At 40.6% G+C, this 19,764-nt stretch overlaps 1 protein-coding gene across 2 annotated transcripts in view; it reads right to left on the bottom strand.

Moving 5' to 3' along the window:
- The window catches only part of Pdss2 (decaprenyl diphosphate synthase subunit 2), a 190,392-nt gene that overhangs the window by 144,833 nt on the left and 25,795 nt on the right, over window positions 1-19,764 (bottom strand). For both annotated transcript variants that reach the window (XM_055615983.1, XM_055615982.1), the window contains exon 2: window positions 3,999-4,133. In XM_055615983.1, the coding sequence (XP_055471958.1) occupies window positions 3,999-4,133 (135 nt within the window). The remainder of the gene's footprint in view (window positions 1-3,998; window positions 4,134-19,764) is intronic.

A 19,764-nucleotide genomic window follows, 5' to 3' on the forward strand; every position in this document is an offset into this window, starting at 1 on the left:
TTTTAGGTCTGCCATAGACCTCTGTCCATGCTCAGTTCACAGCATCTATGACATGGTATTGCACCTGGTTTGGTTTTTGTTTTCTTTGAGACAGGGTCTAACCATGTAGCCCTGGCTAGCATGACAGTCACTATATAGCCCAGGCTGGCCTTGAACGGACAGCAGCAATTCTCCTGTCTTTTCTTCCCAGGTTCTCAGATTACAGGCATGTTTTACCATTCCTGTCTGTATTAGAGCTGATTATACACTTAAGTGTTCTCTAGCTTGATGCTAAGGTCTCTGAGGACAAATAGCCTACAGTATTCAGTGTCTATTGCCTACAAAATGTATAGTGCCTGATACATAGGAAGTATTTAACAGCTGTGTAATGAATGACCAAAGCAGAACTTTGGGGTATTTAACTTAGCAAGACTTGAAAGGTAAAACTGGAAAGAGGAACATTCAGAGAAAGCTGTTATTAAAATCCAGAAATGAAGTAACAAAGGCCCGAAACAAGGGAGTGGAGATGGCAAGAAAAGGCAAGCTGCAGAAATGTGAATGGGTGGCTTACAGGCATAGAACACAAATGGTGGGAATTACGAAGATTAAGACGGTTTTGAGGATACAGGCTTACCAGTGCAGTGATAGCACTGACCCAAACAGAAAGGTGTATTAGGTTAACACCTGCTGTTGTTAACAGTAAGCATCCATTTAAGTGACTTACAGTGGACTTTCCTTTATGGTGATGGCATGGATATGGATGGGCAGGTCAGTGCTCTTCCAAGGAGTGATACAGAGACCACAGCATCTTCCTGAACAGGCCTCCAAGAGCATCTGCTTGACATGCATCACCATGCAGGATTTCCACGGCTAGGAAGCGGTGAGTAACACTTGGAGGTTTCTATCTATAATGTGAATTATTTAACATTTGAGGGAAATATTAACTTGGGAGCTTTTAAATTTATCTTCAAACTACTGGGGTTACATTGTTAATATAAATACCACTTTTGCTAAAACTCTATTAGCTAGATTTTGGACAGATAACCCAGCTACCTTCAAGGGAAGCTGGGAAACATAGCCTAGTTGGGTACTAGAAAAGAATATGTGTTTGTTAACATTGTTTCAGGGGGAGAAGTGTATTCCGTTTGCAGGGACTGTTTTGGTTTTTGAGATGGGGTCTTCTTAAATAGCTTGGGCGAGCTCTGAGTTCACTATGTAGCCTGGATTGGTCTTAAACCTGAGGTCTTCTTTCCTCAGCGTTGGCTTTTCATGCTCCAGATAGTGCATCAATGTGTATAGTCTGGGGTTGTTCTTAACTTCTAGTTACAAAAGAATAGATCATACTGGTTCTTGCAAAACAACTGAGAAAGTTGAACCACTGGGAAAAACTTCACCCAGGCCTACTCTACTCTTATACACACTTGTACTCTTAGTACTTGAGAGGCTGTGGCAAGAGGATCATGAATTCAGTAACATCCTGGGCTATACAGTGAGTTTCAGGCCACCCTGGACTCCATAGCAAGAACACGCTATCTACATAATAATACTAACAGCAACAACAACTGCTTGAATTTCTTTAAATTTAATAATCATGCTACATTAGAAAAATCTCAATTTAAGTATAATAAGTATTTTCCTGGGTACAAAATATCTTTAGTACCCAAACCAAAAAATAATCTATCATTCATTAGTAGAATGGGAAGCTACAAAAAAATTTCTCATATGGTTAGAGATATTTACAAGTTCAGTTAAAAATTTTTTTCATAATGGAATCAGAACCCAAAGACTAGACCATGCTAAGACAATTGCTTAACCACTGAGCTTTATCTCCAGGCCCTTGTTAAAATCTTTATTGGCCTTACAATTCAGTTTTTAAAGGTTAATACTTATAAAAAATAAACTCTAAACCTGGTATCTTGTTGGCAAAAGGCTTGGGTATATGTTTATAGCACGTTTTTATAAATGTGGGTCTCTTGCCTTTTCCCCCCAAGTACACTTATTACATTGTAGCCTAAATTCTGTCTCTCTTAGCTATTATGGGATAAGTTTGTAGACACATTCACAGCACCAGTTATGTCCTGAGGCCAAACAAAAAAGATCAGCTAACTTGCTTTGGGTCCCTTAGGTAATTTACTCAGGTCCCATTAAATGACATCAAAGTCAAGCTAAAGAGAAAAAAAAAAAAAAAAAAAAACACCAACAATATAAACTCCAGTAGTTGGAGGTAAATTAAAAAGCTCCCAAATCAGTACTTTCCTCAAATGTTAAATAATTCACTGTGGTGTTACAGACACAAGCCTCTAGCAAAAGTTACACTTGAATAATTAAGGAAGCAGGAGACAAACAAATTGCCTTCAGTGGTACAGAAACAAATTGGTGGCTTCTCATACTCCTGTGCCCAATTACTCTTTTATATTATCAAGTGTGTAAAATACCCAGCGACTGATGAATTACTAGATCAAGTTTGATTATAGAAAATGGCCTGGAATTATATGTTAGGATTATTTCTAAACATAATTGAGATTGTACATGTTCAAGTTTAAAACTCACTTAGGTTATTTGAAAAGCTTTCTGGTAATTTTTTGGAGGGGGGGGCAGAGGGGAACCAGGGTCTCATTCTTTAGCTCAGGTAGGCCTCAAGTGTGATCTTCCAAGTGTTGGGTATACAGGCATGTGTTCTCGTGCACAGCTTTATCTGGGAAGCTTTTATGTGGCTGAGTGCACTTACTCTCTTACAAATTTCTACTCAGGTTGCTTAGATACCATATGGCAAGGATGAACCATACAGTTACTTCAGAGAGGGTGATAAAAAAGTAGAAACCTGAGCAAATATCATGGGGTACCACATACACACAGACAAGGGCCTCTGAGTTACAGAACCCCTACCTATCTAGAATAAAAACGGGATTTCAATCCACCTTTGTCACCTCCTATCCAGGAGATTTTTTGATAAATCTTAGCTTCTGGAGTGGTTATCGCTTCTGTAACATGGGAATGATTCACTTGTGAACATCTGCAATGAACGAAGTGGTGTGTTTAAATGGCTATGAGAAATAATGAAATATAGCTGATGTATCTTATACATGGCCAGGCTCAAAGTGAGGAAGCTGCAATTCAGTGGGACTCCCAACAGGATGGAGATGGGTGACATTTGCTTGTCACTACCAGTGAGTTGCTAATAATAATTTTAAAGCTTTGTGTATTTGCTCTCATAATTGGAGCTAACGTTGCTCACGAGTTTTCTATAAACTTTTCTAACAGAGGTGGTTTGGAGAAAGTACATATACATCTAGGTAGATTTTCATTTGCAAGCTTCTGAAGACATTCTCACAGGAGGATCTGGGGGACACACCAATTTAATATCTAGAGTAATGCACAGGAGAAATAAACTATTTGAAAGAGAAAAGATAGGTAGATGATGAGATTTGGAGAGAAGTGACCTAGAGTCTGAACTTTCTGCATTTGTTGCAGTGACATGAAAATATCAGGATATTTTGATTTGTTTTCTCAGGAGTAAAGTGAGGATGACAACTCTTCTGGCAGCATTTGGAGAATCAGATGGCAACTCACAAATAATTAGTGACCTAACAGCATAAAACAGATATAAATCAACTCAGGAATGAGACTGATCCTAGTAGACCCCTTCCAATGAAGATACTTAGGTCTACCAAACGATGCTGGCTACAGTGCACACAGCGATCAGAGTACAGATCAGAGGATGGCTTTGGAGTTGGCTCTCTCCTTCCACCTTATAGGTCCTTGGGTAGGAAACTTAGGCCATTGGGCTTATCAACAGGAACTTTTACTCCTGAATCACCTCAGGGACTAAAACTATTTTTAGAAGTGTTTGTGTGTATATGTGTATATGTAATGTATATGTATAAACACATATAACTGGCTTTAAATACATATAAAACATGAATAGTATACATATAGAATTTTTATCTGACTTAGGATCAGCAATGACTAGGGGATGAACAGTGTCTCCACAATCTAGAGAGAAACTCCGGTAGACTTACCTTGGGTATATCCCACTGACCATGTTGTAGTTCTCACATGAAGAGTTCCCAGTGCTGGGCCCTGCTGCTTTAGAAATGAGCAGCACCACCAGGCCCCGGAGCTGAAGGTTATGCCGGCTGTCATGCACAAGGCCCCTGTTGACAAAGAAAAGAGCGTTGGCATACTCTCCTAAGACTGGGCAGACTGAGCTACAAGATGGCTACAACAATGCTCAAATTTTTACACAGAGCAAGGGGACTTTTTTTTTTTTTTAAAAAAAAAAAAGGAAAATAAAGAGAATTAAAGGAGGAAAGAATAATGTGCAGAAGCAACAAGTTCTGAAGATAGCTAGAGAACATAACATAGTTTTTCAAGGTAACACTTTCTGCGACTCTGGCAACATGGCTCCCTTCTCTTTCTGGTTCCTTCCACTGGCTAACACGTAACTTGAACTCTTTCATTTTTATTACTGGTACCAGGTTGGAATCCATGGCTTTCCACATGTTCAATAAGCTCTCTCCCACCATGCTGCACTCCAAGCTATCCTTCACAATCATAATTTGCCCTGATACCAAAAGGATGCTACAGCTTAAACTTCTTTGCAATAAACTGACTATTAAGTCAAACTACCACAGTGGTTCCAGGGCCAGAAGGGTGGCCTATGCTTGGCATATTCTTTTTGTCATTCACCAGTTGTACAACTCAGAGCCTATTAACTATCTGTTTCATAAAACAAGAGCAATATCGTGTACTTTCTAGTCACTGAATGGATGGGCACATGTGGAATGCCATGGCAGCAGATGGCAGGAAGCTTTTCATAAGCTATCTTCTTCTTGTTGTTTTGGCAACCTATTTTTTCTCAATCTCTTACACTTCTTTCCCCTACTTTTGATTCCCAGGTCTCAACAAGTCTTCCCCACTCTTACAGTAAGCATGATCACCATAATTTTTTCTTCACCAAGTAGTAGATCCCCAGTGGAATCCCACCCCAGTGTTATCTCATTGAAACATCTGCCTCTTTTAGAAGTGAAGGATGAGAAAAAGAATATGAAATAGGCTGGTTGGCAAAACAAGAGAATGTTCCAAAAAGCACAGCTTCTGACTTTTAGTCATACAAGGCTAGAGTTAACAACCTACAGGCAGATGAACAGTTTGAGCAAATTAACTGTTTCTCAAACACAGTCTCTTGAACTCCACTAATGTCCTTAAAAACAGCACTGGGATAAACTGATATGATAACAGTCCAGAGCTTAATATTCACTCACAACGAAAAGAAGACATCTTCTTGCTTCTGGGCATGAGAACTTTGTGATCTCAGATGGACACTGCTAATCTTACATGTTATAATCCAGGTCACAGCTGGGGCACTTTGACCTTAGTCCTCTCCTAAGGAGGTGTACTGGTCAGTGGAACCATATCCAGAGGCTGGCAAAATCACAGAGAGACTGCATAAGTCTTGGCTGTTGAAGCATTTCTACTTCAGATTAGGAATCCACAAACAGCTTAGAGACCACACAAATACTCCCAAACCTGAAAAACCCTCAAGTCGGAATCATTTCTGGCCCCAAGCATTTTGATAGATGATCTTCAACCTGCACTGACACATGCGTGGTTGTTAGGCAGAAGAATGATGGTGTTGGTATTCTCAATTTTATTCAGTCAAAAACTCAGTGAACAGTAATTTATGTTCAACGCTAGTGAGATTTGGTCTTTCTTTGTATAAATAACACTTTGGATTAAAAACATAAGTCAAATATGGTATAAACTGCTTTAGTGAATGAACGAGGGCTGTGAGAACCCAGACGCATACTGAGGAGGTGGATACACAACTTCCGGGAGCTCAAAAAGAACGCCAGGAGAACTAATGAGTCAGGAGGAGCTGCGCTGGAGCACATGTGAGGAGAGTGTCCCGGAGAGACGCGAGGGCTGTGGAGGGGAAGCGGAGAGCAGGAACAGTCTGAGAGGAGAGCAGCTGAGAGAGGTTGCTAAGAGAAACGTGCTGCTCATAGGACAGGCCTCCACAGTGGGAGGGAGAGGCCGGCACACGTTAAGACTGACAATAAGAGGTGCAGTATCAGCAGGCCAAATGGTTTTCCTGGAACAGAAAACCAGAGTAGCCTCTGCTCATGCTTTGCCCTTGCTGTTGGAAATGACTAAGTGGTGATACAGACTCTGCCACACTCCACAGACATCCGGGAGTTTTCCTTGTTCTGTGATTCTGACTAATTTCATTTTACTCTATTATTTGATACCCTGCAACAAGTGTAGCACATATGAAAGTGAGAAGCCCTCACTGTTATCAGGGTTGGAAGTGAAAGCAATGCTCAGCATTGTCTAACTCTTCCTCACTAAAACTCCACAGAACTGTCTACGTTTGGTTGACGTAAGCAAGTTTCATCACTCACATACATATCCGTTCACCTCGTGACCTCTGAGGCCTTCCACACACAGGCACTATGCTAGTACAGGTGCAACAGCCAGTAAGACCAGTCACGGGGCTGAGGACCTAGCAGATGAAATGGACATAACCACTGACAGAGTAAAACCGCAATCGTAATGTTTCCAGGGACAACGAGAGAAAGAACACCATAAGAAGTCGTAACAGAATTCACTACAACGGGAAAGCCAGGGGCTTCCTCAAGGAAGTACTGATGGAGCTGACGTCCAAAGGAAGAACAGACATAAAAGGAGTGCGAGAGGAGAAGGGGAGGAAGACTGTGTTCACAGCACAAGAATGACCGACAGGTGTGCAGGGACTAGTCCATACAGGCTGAACATTCTATGGCAAGAGGGTTACTCTTTATCCAGCAGGCAATGGGAGGTACTACAGCATTTTTTTTTTTTCAAAGCAAATGAAATGAAACAAAGCAAAAGTCTATCCTTGTAGAAAAATGACGGGGTGGTGGCGGGGAAGGCATGTAACCAAATGGTGTACGCCACCTGGAGAGGTGACTTTTGTGATACTCGTCAAGAATTATGGGGCTTAATGCACATCTAGGGATGAGTTAAACCTAATATAACATTTTAATTCGATTCAAGTAAAATCTGCACTTTTTACAGACCTGAAAAAAATCACTTAATACGAATATATATAACTAATTTAAAATCCTATTAATTCTAAAAAGCCTATAAATTATATTTGGATGTAAAACCAAACGAAATCAGAAAACAACAAGAAACCCAACCCATTCTGAAGTCCAGGCTGACCTAAAGTTCATTGTATAGCCCAAGCTGGCTTTGATCTTGAGGCAATTCTGCTGCCTCTGTTATACAAGTGTTAGAATTACAGGTGTGAGCTACCATGCCCAGCTTGGTTGAAAGCTTCGTCTCTCCTAAAATTCTAGTGTAGATTCCACAGTGATGACTAAGCCACCCAAGGGGCTGAATCCTAGTGGGTAGGCTGAGCAGATGAGGCCTTGGGCAGGTAGACACACACGTTAGAGGGCTGGCTCAGCTCTGCTGCACCATCACATCTCTCCAAAATGATTGACACACTTCTCTTCCTTAATTCAATCCTCTACCTCAAGCTCTCAAATCACTGCTGTGACACTTTTTAAAAACACAACCTGTTAAGTTCTGTTTTAATCCAAATATGTCAAGATGGAGGGCCATACAAAGAAATAGGAGCTGTAAGAAAGCAGCCATTATGGGAAGCTCATTATCCACTTGACTATAGACTCAAAACTGTAAAGAACAGAGAACAAAAGCAGCAGAATAACACATAACAGTGCACAGAGACAGCTTCTTGCTTGAGGTGGCCCTCACTCCTCAGACCAAAAGATGGTCAAATTTCCTTGAGTGGTGAATGGGAGATCAGGGAAGTGGGACTGTTATTATAGTAAGGAAAAGGAGAAGCTGTGATACCAAGGGGAGTGGGGGCAGGTCCAGAAAAGCTGTGGGCTATCCCTTTAGGTATAATATTCACGTAAACAAGCAGAGTAAAACAGACAGCCAAAGGATGAAGTGCCTTGGGACTCAGGTGTACTCTGGACTTCTGCAAGCAATCTGGGTGCTTGGGCAATCTGTCAGTAAGATAATGCAATCAGCGCTAAAGACTAAAACTCTTCCCTGGGCCTAATACCATGGTGATGACTTATTGGGTGCAGAGGAAATGAGAGGGAAGACCACTAAGGGGACACCTCACATAGTAGCCCGGGGAGAGATAATGAGGGCTTCAATTAAAGCAGTGGCAATAAGGACAAAGAAAAGCTGAAAGATGGCAGCAGCATGGAGGTAGCAATGGGTAGTAGGGTCATTGACTAAAAGAGGGAGACACCGGGTGGAAAGAGCAGAAGAAAGGAAAGGCACTGGTGAAGTTAAGGGTCAAACATTTTGTTAAAGGTAATGATGCTATACTTAGTAGAGATTGAAAATAAATCTTATAGGGAATTGATGAGTTCAGTTTTTGACATGTTAATTTTGAATGCAAGGAGAAGTTCCAAATAGAGACGACTCAGTGGGAAGTTGGAAATGCTGTGGGTATGAATTTAGCAGGCTTCTTCATGGAAGTGATGCTGAAACAGGGAAAACTGAGGGATGAAGGTGTTTGGGGGAAAGAGAAGACAAGAGAAAGAAAAACATGACAGAAAGAGCTCTACATAACCCATATTCTGGCTGTCCTGGAATACAGTATGTAGACCAGGCTGGCCTCTATCTCAGATATCTACCTGTCTCTGCCTCTAGAGCTCCATATTCGAAATTCTAACACATAGGAGAATTGAAAATTTATTGGAAGCCCAGGCTACATAGTGAGTTTAAGGCCAGTCTGCCAGCAAGACTCTGTCTCAAAAAACGAACGAACGAACGAACGAACGAACGAACGAACTAACTAACTAACTAACTAACTAACTAACTAACTACATACATATATGGAAATGAAATCTTGGGAATTCCTAGGTTTAGGGGACTTAGAAAGAATTAGTAATCAATATTACCCACAAATAAAAAGAGTCTCCAAGACATAGATAAAGAAATATATACACACTAATGGTGGGAAGAGAGGACTGCAATCGTGCAGTATAAAGAAACTAAGGCCAAACTGTACTGTACTGGCTAGTTTTCTGTCAACTCAACAAGAGCTGCAGTCATTTCAGGAAGAGGAAACCTCAATTAAACAAAAACAAAAACAACAAACAAACAAACAAACAAAATGGGCTCTCAGCTCTCACCGCTTCAGCGGTGGGGGTGTGAGCCCAAGTTGCAGCTTGCAGCTTGTAATAATTTGTAATAAAAAGATCCTCATGTGTTTTGCAATGGAAAAAAAAAAAAAAGGCCCTACCAGACTAGCCAATGGGCAAGCCTGTGGTACATTTTCTTGGTGGATGATGGATGTGAGAGGGCAGTGCTACCCATGGGCTGGGGATCCTGGGAGCTACAAGAAAGCCAGCTGAGGAAGTGATTAAGCTGCACTCCTCATGGACACTGCACCAGACCCTGCCTCCACATTCCTGCGTTGGCCATTCTGGACGATAGACAACAAGGCATAAAATAACACCAGCCCTTTCTCCCCCAAGCAGCTTTTGATCATAGCTTTATCTCAGTGATACAAAGCCTAAGGTACAGACTTTCCTTTAAATACATACAGATGCATGTATTTATGTGTGTATGTATGCACCTATGTATGTAATTATGTATGTTCACACCTGTGTATGTATGTACGCACCTATGTATGTATGTATGTATGCACCTATGTATGTATATATGTATGGGTATGATGAGTACTTTTGTTGTGAAAATCTGTGTCCGAAAATAGAAAATGCATGAAAATGGAAATCAGAGAACAACTTGCAGGAATCAGTTCTCTTCTTCTACTATGACACAGTGACTATGTGGATCACAGGGATCAAACTTGGGTCATCAGGCTGGGCAGAGAATGTCCTTACCCTTGAGCCATCTCACCAGTCCAGTGGCTGCTTCTTTTAGGGCATTGACATGTTTATTATCAGCTTCTAGTTCAGCATTTAACACACTGAATAATAAAATGATTAGCAACAATGACACGGATAACAACTATAACGTGTTATAAATCCAAGAGCATCACTGCTTCCTCACAAAACCCATGCCAGGAAGTCCCTAGCAACATCCCTTTCTAAACAAGGAATTAGCAAGGAGGCTTGGAAAAATTTAATAATTACTGGACACATTAGTCAATTAGCAATGGAAGTGCCAAGATTTGGGCTTGCAAGCCCTATCTTTTATGCCTTGAGACAACTATGCAAAGTTTTCAGGTGACTGTCCCTGTAACATGCCTTATGAACCCTGGACGAGTCAGCAACCATTTACACTTACAAGTATTTACCCTAGTGGTCTAACACAGGTAGTGCTGTAACTGGTGACTTCTCCAAAACACAGGCGAGCCTCATTGACAGCAGTTCTCAACCTGTGAGTCCAGACCCCTTTAGGCCGTGATGAATGACCCTTTCACAGGGGTCACATACCACATTTCTTGCATATTATATATTTATATTACAATTCATAACAGTAGTAAAATTACAGTTTTGAAGTAGCAATAAAAATAATTTTTATGGTTGGGGGTCACCCCAACCTGAAGAACTGTATTAAAGGGTCACAGAATCAGGTTGATAACTGCTCTATTGGCTATGACTGGTGCTGAGACAAGGTTATGGTTACCCCAAAGAAATGGATGTGACTGGTCCAAATTCTTCGGGGGCTATATAAGCAGATTCCTTGGGTACAGTGAGTTAGCTAGGAGGTACTTCCCCATGTTTCCTGCTGCTCTGGGTTTTCAACATTAGGCCCCCAATATGGCTTCTTCTTATCTACTCCCCTTAGACAAACCAGGCTAGTAACAAAAAGAAGTATCAGAAACAGAAGGCAGGTAAGTGATAACAGCAGAGCGGGTCCATTGATGGTGGCCAAATGTAAAGAGGCTCAGGCACCCAGCTGTTTTGACGACTGAAGAAGCAGCTGACCCACTCAGTGGCCAGGGCAGAAAAGAAAGGCAGTAGCAAGGTAGGAAGATGGCCAAAGAGAAGAGGGAACTGAGACTACAAAAGGAAAAAAAAAAATGTAAGGATCCAAAGGCGTGCTGAACTAGGGCACAGGAAAACCTTTTTCTTCTTAAAGAAGGCTTATTGTTTTAAACTGAGAATACGTGTGTCTGTGTGCAGGTGAATGCAGGTGCCTGCACTGGGCAGAGGCTTGGGAGCCCCTGGATTATGGCAGTTATATATTGCCTGCTGTGGATGCTGGGAATCAAACTCAAGACCTCTGCAAGAGCAATACTCACTCTTAACCACGAAGCCATCTTGCCAGCCCCATGGGAAGATCTTTTTAAGATTTATGTTTAAGAGTTCAGAATTCTAGGCTGCTAAGATTGCTTATGGGTAAAGACACGTGCAGCCAAACCTGACGACCTAAATTCAACCCCCAGAACTCACCTGGTGGAAGGAGAGCACTTACTCTTGAAACTTGTCTCTGGGGCTTAATGGCCAGATAGTCTGGCCTACCTGGCAAGTTCCAGGCCAGCCCAGTAAAAAGCCCTGACACACACAAGAAAGGTTGATGGCACCCAAAGTTGTCCTCTTGCCTCTATATGACCAAACATTCATATATACATACATACATACATAAATACATATATACATACATACATGAAAACAACTTACCACTTAGAAGAAACCATTATTATTAAATAGACTCAAAGCTCCCTCTCTGCAAATTGTAAAGAATCACCCCAAGACAGAGAACTCCCTCTAATGCTAAAACCTAGAAACAGAGTATGTTTTACGATTCACTGCCCATTCGGACAAATATAAAAGACGGATGCCCAATTCTAACAAACGCGGGGTTAGCTTGATTAATAAGACTCCTAATAATGCATATAACCATGTCCCAGCTAAAAGACAAACTACAGGCATTCCTGAAGCACCAAGACCAACTAGAGTCCTGGGAATACTCTGACCTTTTCCTACCTTGGGGAACTTTGTCAGTTTGTTTGCTGATTGAAACTCACTAAATTAAATTTGTGCGTAACTAATGAACTACAACTACAGTTTTCAATTCATAGAATGTAATATGTTAGATTAAAAGAATTGGAAATGTAAATTTAATTAAATGAGAATAAGCCAGCTGTGGTGGCACACCCCTATAGCCACACTTGGGAGGCAGAGGCAGGAGAATTGTTTGTGTTTCAAAGACTGTGGACCTTCAGGAGCCTTTCTATTTGCTTATTTATTTGGTGTGTGTGTATGTGTGCATGTGTGTGTGTCTGAGGAGGGGGGGAAATTGTGGGAATCAGTTTTTTATCTCCATCACGTGAGTCCTAGGGATTAAACATCATATTTGTCTGCAAGTGGCTTTACCCACGAAGCCCTGGCCATTTGCTTTTGGAGACAGAGTCTCAGCATGTAGCTCAGGATAGTCTTGGGACTTTTCTGCCTCAGTAACTGGGATTACAGGCTTATGCCAACATTGTGTCAATTCATTTCCAAAAAGGCAATGCACAGAAACAAGCCCTGGGACCAAAGCTAGACGCAATATGGAGGAGGGTTAGCCTTCCAGATCTGTGATCTGAATTTCTGTGTTCCTGCCTCACTCTGTGCATTATATATATATATATATATATATATATATATATATATATATATATACACACATATACATATATACTTACTAAATGATGAAAAGTTCATGGTATCAAGCAGAAACAAGTATTGACTGACAGATGAATGCTTTCTTTTCCTAGTTGTCTTACATTTTGTTGTTGTTGTTGTTTGTTTGTTTGTTTGTTTGTTTAAGTCTGGAGAAAAATAAAATAAAATCTCACCAAACCCTGTATTTTAAAGACAACAAAATTTTTTAAATGCAGTAAGTTTTCCCATTTGAAGAAACAATAAAATAACCCACATTTGATGATTCCTCAGAGACGTGTTTGTGATGTTTGGTTTATTTATTTTTATTATTATTATTTTTTTCGAGACTGAGTTTCTCTGTGCAGCCCTGGCTGTCCTGGAACTTGCTTTGTAGATCAGGCTGGTCTCAAACTCACAGAGATCCACCTGCCTCTGCCTCCCAAGTGCTGGAACTAATGGTGTGCACCACCTCCACCAGGCTGAGACCTAGATTAAGTGATTTAATTAACTAAGATTTAGACATAGAGCCAACGTTAAATGGTATCAAAGAAGTGATATAGGCAGGCAGACAGGCAGACAGACAGACAAACACACACATGGCAATTTGATGACAATATTACTCCGTTGTAAAAGAAAAATCTAACACTCATAAAAACAGTCTTCAAGCACTGTAATTTGAGTGTCACTAAAGTGAGCCTCAATGTCATGAAATTAGCAGGAGAACTAGAAGTTAATTTCCACTGACAAAATGACCCAAATTGTATTATTCCTGCCACTTCTATCCGAAGACTAAATTGTCCTAGACTTGAAACAATCTTAGGGCCTGCGGTGACCAGCCTTTAGAATCTGGAAGTTACAGCAACCACTGATATGGCTTGAGGGCCACACGCACACCCCACCTGAATTAAGTCCCCAAGAGACAACAGTGCCAAGGACTGTCACGCCAATGCTCTCCTGAGGCTGCAATTAGGTTTAATGGGCATGTGTCAGAAGACAGATACCTGGGGGGAAAAGTGAAAAAAGAACAGAAAAGAGAAAGTACAATGGTGAGTAGGAGAGGAAATCAAGCCAGGGGCTTTGCACAAGTGAGTACTGACCATCAGCGGTTTACTGAAATAATTAAGTATAGCCCAACATCAAAAGCAATCACCTTTGCAGGTAGATGAGGCCCACCCCCTTAAAATTAGACCTACAGTCAGAAAACAACAGCAACAAAGATGTGGTAAGTGAATTGATGGGTGAAATGAAGTACTTAAAAAGTAATCTCTGGCCACACTAAAAACTGCTGAGTGAGCTCATATACTGTTAGGTATTCGTCCCCTATGCTCACAGTATAAAGCACCAACTTAGTGTTGAAGCAAAGGGTCAGGAAGACAGAGAGAGGGTGGAGAGAAAGCCAGCATCGCTGCGCTACACAGCCGCAGATGCAGCACCATGCTGGGAGCTAATGGACGGCGCCTTCTTCTACCCACTACCACAGTTCGTCTGTGCACACAATGAACCAAACAAGCACCGTCCCAAAGTACTTCGTGCTTTTCTTCACTCATAGTGTCAATTCCAATAGACTCTGCCACTCACATGCAAAAATAACCAACTTCTCTCATATTAATCTATCACTTTCTATGGTTTTACTTAGTCTCCTATGTAGTTGTTTTAACAACTGCTGCAGTAAAGTAATGCATATTTAGTGCTAAGAATATCAGTCTTCGTGGCTAATGAAGTCCAACTGTGCAAAATTGCGAAAATGTGTACTCGAACAAGTTGAAAAGACAAAGGTAAACAGTTATATAGTGAGTATGTACATAACATTAAGCAAAGGAGACAGCCAAATGTAAAAGCTACAACAGCAGATGGAGAAAGCCAGTAAAAATCAGCAAGTTGGGGAAAATGGTGATATAATTTACAGAGAAACAGATAATACCTCAAGGGCAAATTAGGAGGAGGAGGTGAAGAGCAATGAGAAGTGCAACAGATTTTAGCAAGAAAAATGTGTTTTCAAAAGTGATTGGAAAAATAAGATAGAACGCTGTTACTGCAATATTAGGGTTCAGAAGAGCAAAATTTTAGAGGAAATCTCATTAATTTCTCCAAAGTCAACACTAATTTAGGGTACAAGAGACCAAGACATAGGGGAATTAGAAGTGACAAGAATGGTTGGGCACAGATCTTGTGTGTGCCTCTCCTACATAGAGTTCCCCAGAGAAAAGACCCTATGACTGACTGTCAAAGTTAAACCCATCAGCCCTCATAACCAATAATGTCACCACCTAATTAACTTCAGGACCTAGTAGATATTTTAAATGGCCACCAATGGAGGTGTTAAAAGAAAAGGATCATTGTAAGACCATCTCTCAAACTATGTGTCAATAGAAAAATACAAGTCATTTTCTTAGAGTTTCACTTATATGCCAATTAATGAACAGAATGGCACCAGCTTAACAGAGAGCTGGTAGTAATAAATTACATCCAGGTAATCCCAGCCAATTTACACCTCAGAAAACAGAGCAGATGCCCTTTTAAGACTGACAGGGAGGAAACCTCACTCCCCACATTTCCAGTAGGTAGATTGTTTCATACAGCTGTGTCAACCAGCTTTCACAAATGCTGTCTCGTTTGGCCTACCACACATCTTTGTGCTGGCCATCACCCTTATTCTGTGGCTAGGAACACTGAGGTTCATGGGGATAGCTTATTTTCCTCCAAGGTAGTTGGTATCCTCAGACATGCCACATGTTTGTAATGCATCATGCACATTCGTTGTTTTCCTTGACTACGCTCGCTGTGAGCATGTTACAGCACATGGACTTACCTACAGCTGTATCCTCAGTGTTTAGAATAACGCCTGGTATAGAAAGATAGTCAACTTTAATAAAGTAATAGTGTATCCTGGCTCAAAGTACGGAACTGACAAGGGAGAGACCTGCGGTCCAACTTGATATCTGTCTCTGTAGTTCACATCCATCCAATGAAGGCAGACAACAATTGCAACGGAATTAAAATATGGAGTAAACAGGGAAGAGGGCTTAAAGTTTGGGCAAAGTACTTTAGGGGTAAGAGATGTGCAAAAAAACTAAGAATTCATCTTTGCTGCACGCTGCCTTGAAATGTCTTCAGGTTCCAGGTCTGATGTGTTGAGAGCTGGACCAGCAGGAGGGTGTAGCCTCCTGCTTCTGGGCATGCTCCACAAGGCTCCCAGGCAACCAGATGAGTGGAGGCTTCTCAAACCCCCATTCACACACAGACCTAAAGACTGACAGTACAATAAGAGCACTGTGCAGGTTAAAAACTAAACCTTTTAGTTTGCCATTTTATGAACAAACAAGCAAACAAATATATAAATAAATGCCTCACAGATGGAAAGAGAAGCCAAGGTCTAGCTCCTACCTAGCCAAGGAGTGTGAAACTGAAATGAGGGAGGCCCCGCAAAGGTCCTGCTTATGGTCCATGGCACTGTACCCTTTTGGTGGGCTGTGACAGCCGAGCCTCTAAAACTGTTCATAGACTCACATCTTTGAAAAAAGGAAATTATGTTTCCTTCATTCTGAGTACCTTGAGCCCTTCTTTAAAAATTGGGAAAATATCAATTTCTCCTCAGAAATAATTTGTACACATTCTATATTTTTATTTTCAGAGACAAAAAGGAGGCCTGCATTTGAAGCTTAATGACTTAAAGCTTTGCTGATTTGTGTTCTACCCTGTATGAAACCAAACCACATAGATTTTGTCCTACTAGGTATTAAAATCCAGATTTGCAGAGCAAGTGCTTTGCCAATTGAACCAGTCCACAATAATCCACTTTTGAAAGGCACCAAAGGGGTTGGAGTGATGGCTCGGTGGCTAAGAGCACCAACTGCTCTTGCAAAGGACCCAAATGGTGCTCAGAACCACCATCACTCTAGTTCCAGAGGGCTCTGGGGGCTCGCGCACACATGTGTGCACTTGAACAGTTAACTTCAGTAACTCCTTAAACAGGCAACAAAGAGCAAAGGATAGCACCTCAGCAATAACGCCTAGAAGATGCTGAAAATGCTGAGGTAATTGTTAGGCTGACATTTCTCCTTCTGTTTTCTCTTCTAGTTACTGGCCAGCTGACAATTGCCTTCATTTCACGAGGAATGAGAAAAAAGCAATGGAAGCCTCCAGATTCTCCCCTAACTTCCTAAATAAGGCAATGGACACCTCTCGGCCTCTCCTTTTTACTGATTTTCATAAGACAAGTTGATAGACAATAAAGGATTCAGAGATAGAAAGCAATTCATATTTCACAAGCAACCCAGAGTAGGCACTACAATGATCCCTGTTTTACAGACGGGAGCTAAGGCTGAGAGACAAGGCTTCTTGTTCAAGGTCAAAGGCAAACAAGAGTCAGAATTCAAAACTTACGATTTGACTACAATTTTACAATTTGACTACTATTTTACTCTTACCTAATTACAAGTTATTTGTTGTCATTCTTTGGACTTCTAGGACCAGTAGATGCTGAAACGTGTCTGTGTTTACAAGGAAATGGGACTTAAGAGTAGAACAAATGGGCTAGGCTAACAGGCTGAAGAGCCTGTTAGCTTCTAACTGGCACATCAAGCTAAACTAAAAGATACTGAAGGGTTTTTAAGCTCTATAACTACCCAATTTAAAAAACGCTCACTATCTACCTTTTTTGCAATCTATTTCCCTGTACCACCATCTTTATTTCCTATTTCCTTTCTAACATATTTCCATCAGTACATTGATCTTTTTATAATAATCTAAGATTACAAATATTGCTCACTAATACATTAGTGAGTAAATATAAGGTACTTTATCCAGAAAGATGAACGTGTTAACCCTAAAAGGGTAATATACCAGGCATTACACTTACCACCTGTAATGAGCATAGTAAAAAACGCCTTTAGACAGGTAAAATAGCTTAGTTAGGATCCCCACTATACCCAAGGCTTCACCTGATAACCAGAACTCAATGACATCACTCACTCAAGGTAACCAGCCACACAACTAGAATCCCGGGACGCCACCTTGATCTGCCCAGTGGCTGAAGAGGTCCCCTCAGGATGCTGACCTTCAAATCAGAGACTTCTGATAGGGGCTGGACCTGACTTTCAGCTAAGATATGTTGCACAGGTGAGGGCGTGGGGAAATAGGTTTAGGACCATAATTAAGAATTTATAGTGTGAACATTGTGTGATGACTCTCAGCAATAATAAAATGTAATTTTTGCTATACTAACTCCATGTATCTGCCTTCTTTATTGCAACAGCTCTTCAAAAGAAAAAAAAAAAAAACCTACTCAAACCCACACAAGATGGAAGGTACTATTTTAGTTTTAATTTAATGTGTATGCATGCAAGCCTCTGTGAGTATATGTATACCAAATGCATTCAGGAGCACAGAGCCTGGAAAAGGGCACTGGACCCTGGGACTGGAATTAGAGTTGTGAGCCCTCAGGTGAGTGCAAGGAATAGAACTTTGGTCATCTGGAAGAGCAGCCATGCTCTTAACTGCTGACTTACCTCTCCAGCCTTAAAAATAACATTTTAATCCTAATTTTACAGATGGGGAAACTAAGACCCAAAGTAATAAATAGCAGAACCTGACACTAGGAAATCCTAAGCTTCCCCTTCAAAACACTATCTCAAACAGGAAGAAATTCAACTACAGAACAAGCTTTTCTTAAAACATTTAGAGTCAGTTGCTGGCTGGGCACGGTGCCACTCACCTTTAATTCCACCACTTGGGAGGCAGAAGCAGGAGGATCTCTGTGAATGTGAGGCCAGCCTGATCTAGAGAGCGAGTTCCAGGACCACCAGAGCTCACATAGTGAGATCCTGTCTCAAAAAATACACCCCAGAAAAATAGAAAGAGACAGAGAAAAAGAGAGAGAGCATGCACAATGAGTTGCTGGCTTGGACTGCCCTAATAGGCAGAAGGCACCATGGAAATAAAAATGAATAGGAATGTGTTCTTAAACTGCAGATGCCTTTTAAACTTCATCAGTAATGCCAGTGATGGCATTTCTAACAAAAGGATGAGCTCAGCTCTATGCACTTCATTTAGCTGCATGACTGCATTTAGCTGTCATGTCTCTTGTATTTTTAAAGTGTGGAACAGTTTCTTAGACATTCTTAGACATCAGGGCCTTGACCATGTTGATGGCCTCAGGTTAGCTGACCTCCAGAAGTTCTCTCACTGTGAGTCTGGCCAACAGCTCTCTGCAACTGCATTAGAGTATGCATCTTTGACAGAAAGGTCACAGAAATGATGCTCTATTTATTCTTCCCAAATCAATTTCAGTTTGTCCCATAGAAGCAGATTTCACTTTGACTATTTGAATAAAGTGATGTTGTCTTCAAATAGTTAAATCAATACCTAGAGAACGGTTCTAACTATTCCTTATTATTCAAGAGCGGAAAACTGCTCCATAAAATAGAAAATAAGTACGCTTCTCACTGCATATTCTGGTTCCCACCGAAACTGTTAAAATATATAAATACCATGAAAGCTACTGCCTACACAAAAATTACAGTAGTTAAAACTCAGCATAATCATTTTGCACAATTACTAGTCTGAAGGGTCTAATATTCTCATATACCTAAAAAAGCTACTATTCTCTATGTCTGCATTCTTCCAAAATGGCCTTTTAATTAATGATAGTGAGATCTAGTAATTTCCTTCCAGACAGCCCTGAGCCATGAATTGACACATGTTTTCTGAAATGAATCTGTCAGACAATCAGAAAATATTATTACATTCTAAAGAGAGTTTTAGGAAGGACCTAAACCATGGAAATTTAACTTGACAAATTCAGAGAACACAGTATCACAATTCTGAAACATCACTAAGAACAGATTTTGTATTAAAGCGATCCCTCATACAACAGATGTAGCAAAAAGCCATGGTTTAAAAAGTAAAGAAAAACAACCTCAACTCTTTAACTGCTATTACAAGTTTACTTTAAAAAAACAAAACAAAAACTTCTTTAGTGTTGTCAATGGGCCACATTGATTACCTTCTAATTTTTTAATGCCATAGAAAAATTCTTACAAACTATACTGAATTCTTATACAAGTTGGTAATAGAAACAAAACAAAAACAAATAGTATAACCTTAGTTGGGAACTTATGCATGAATACATATAAGTAACAGAACTTGCATTTTTAATATATTGAACTCAGCAGAGAACTTTTTTATTTATGTA

This window comes from Psammomys obesus, unplaced genomic scaffold, assembly GCF_907164565.1.
Source record: "Psammomys obesus unplaced genomic scaffold, mPsaObe1.curated_primary_1811, whole genome shotgun sequence".
In the NCBI taxonomy this organism is placed as follows: domain Eukaryota; kingdom Metazoa; phylum Chordata; class Mammalia; order Rodentia; family Muridae; genus Psammomys; species Psammomys obesus.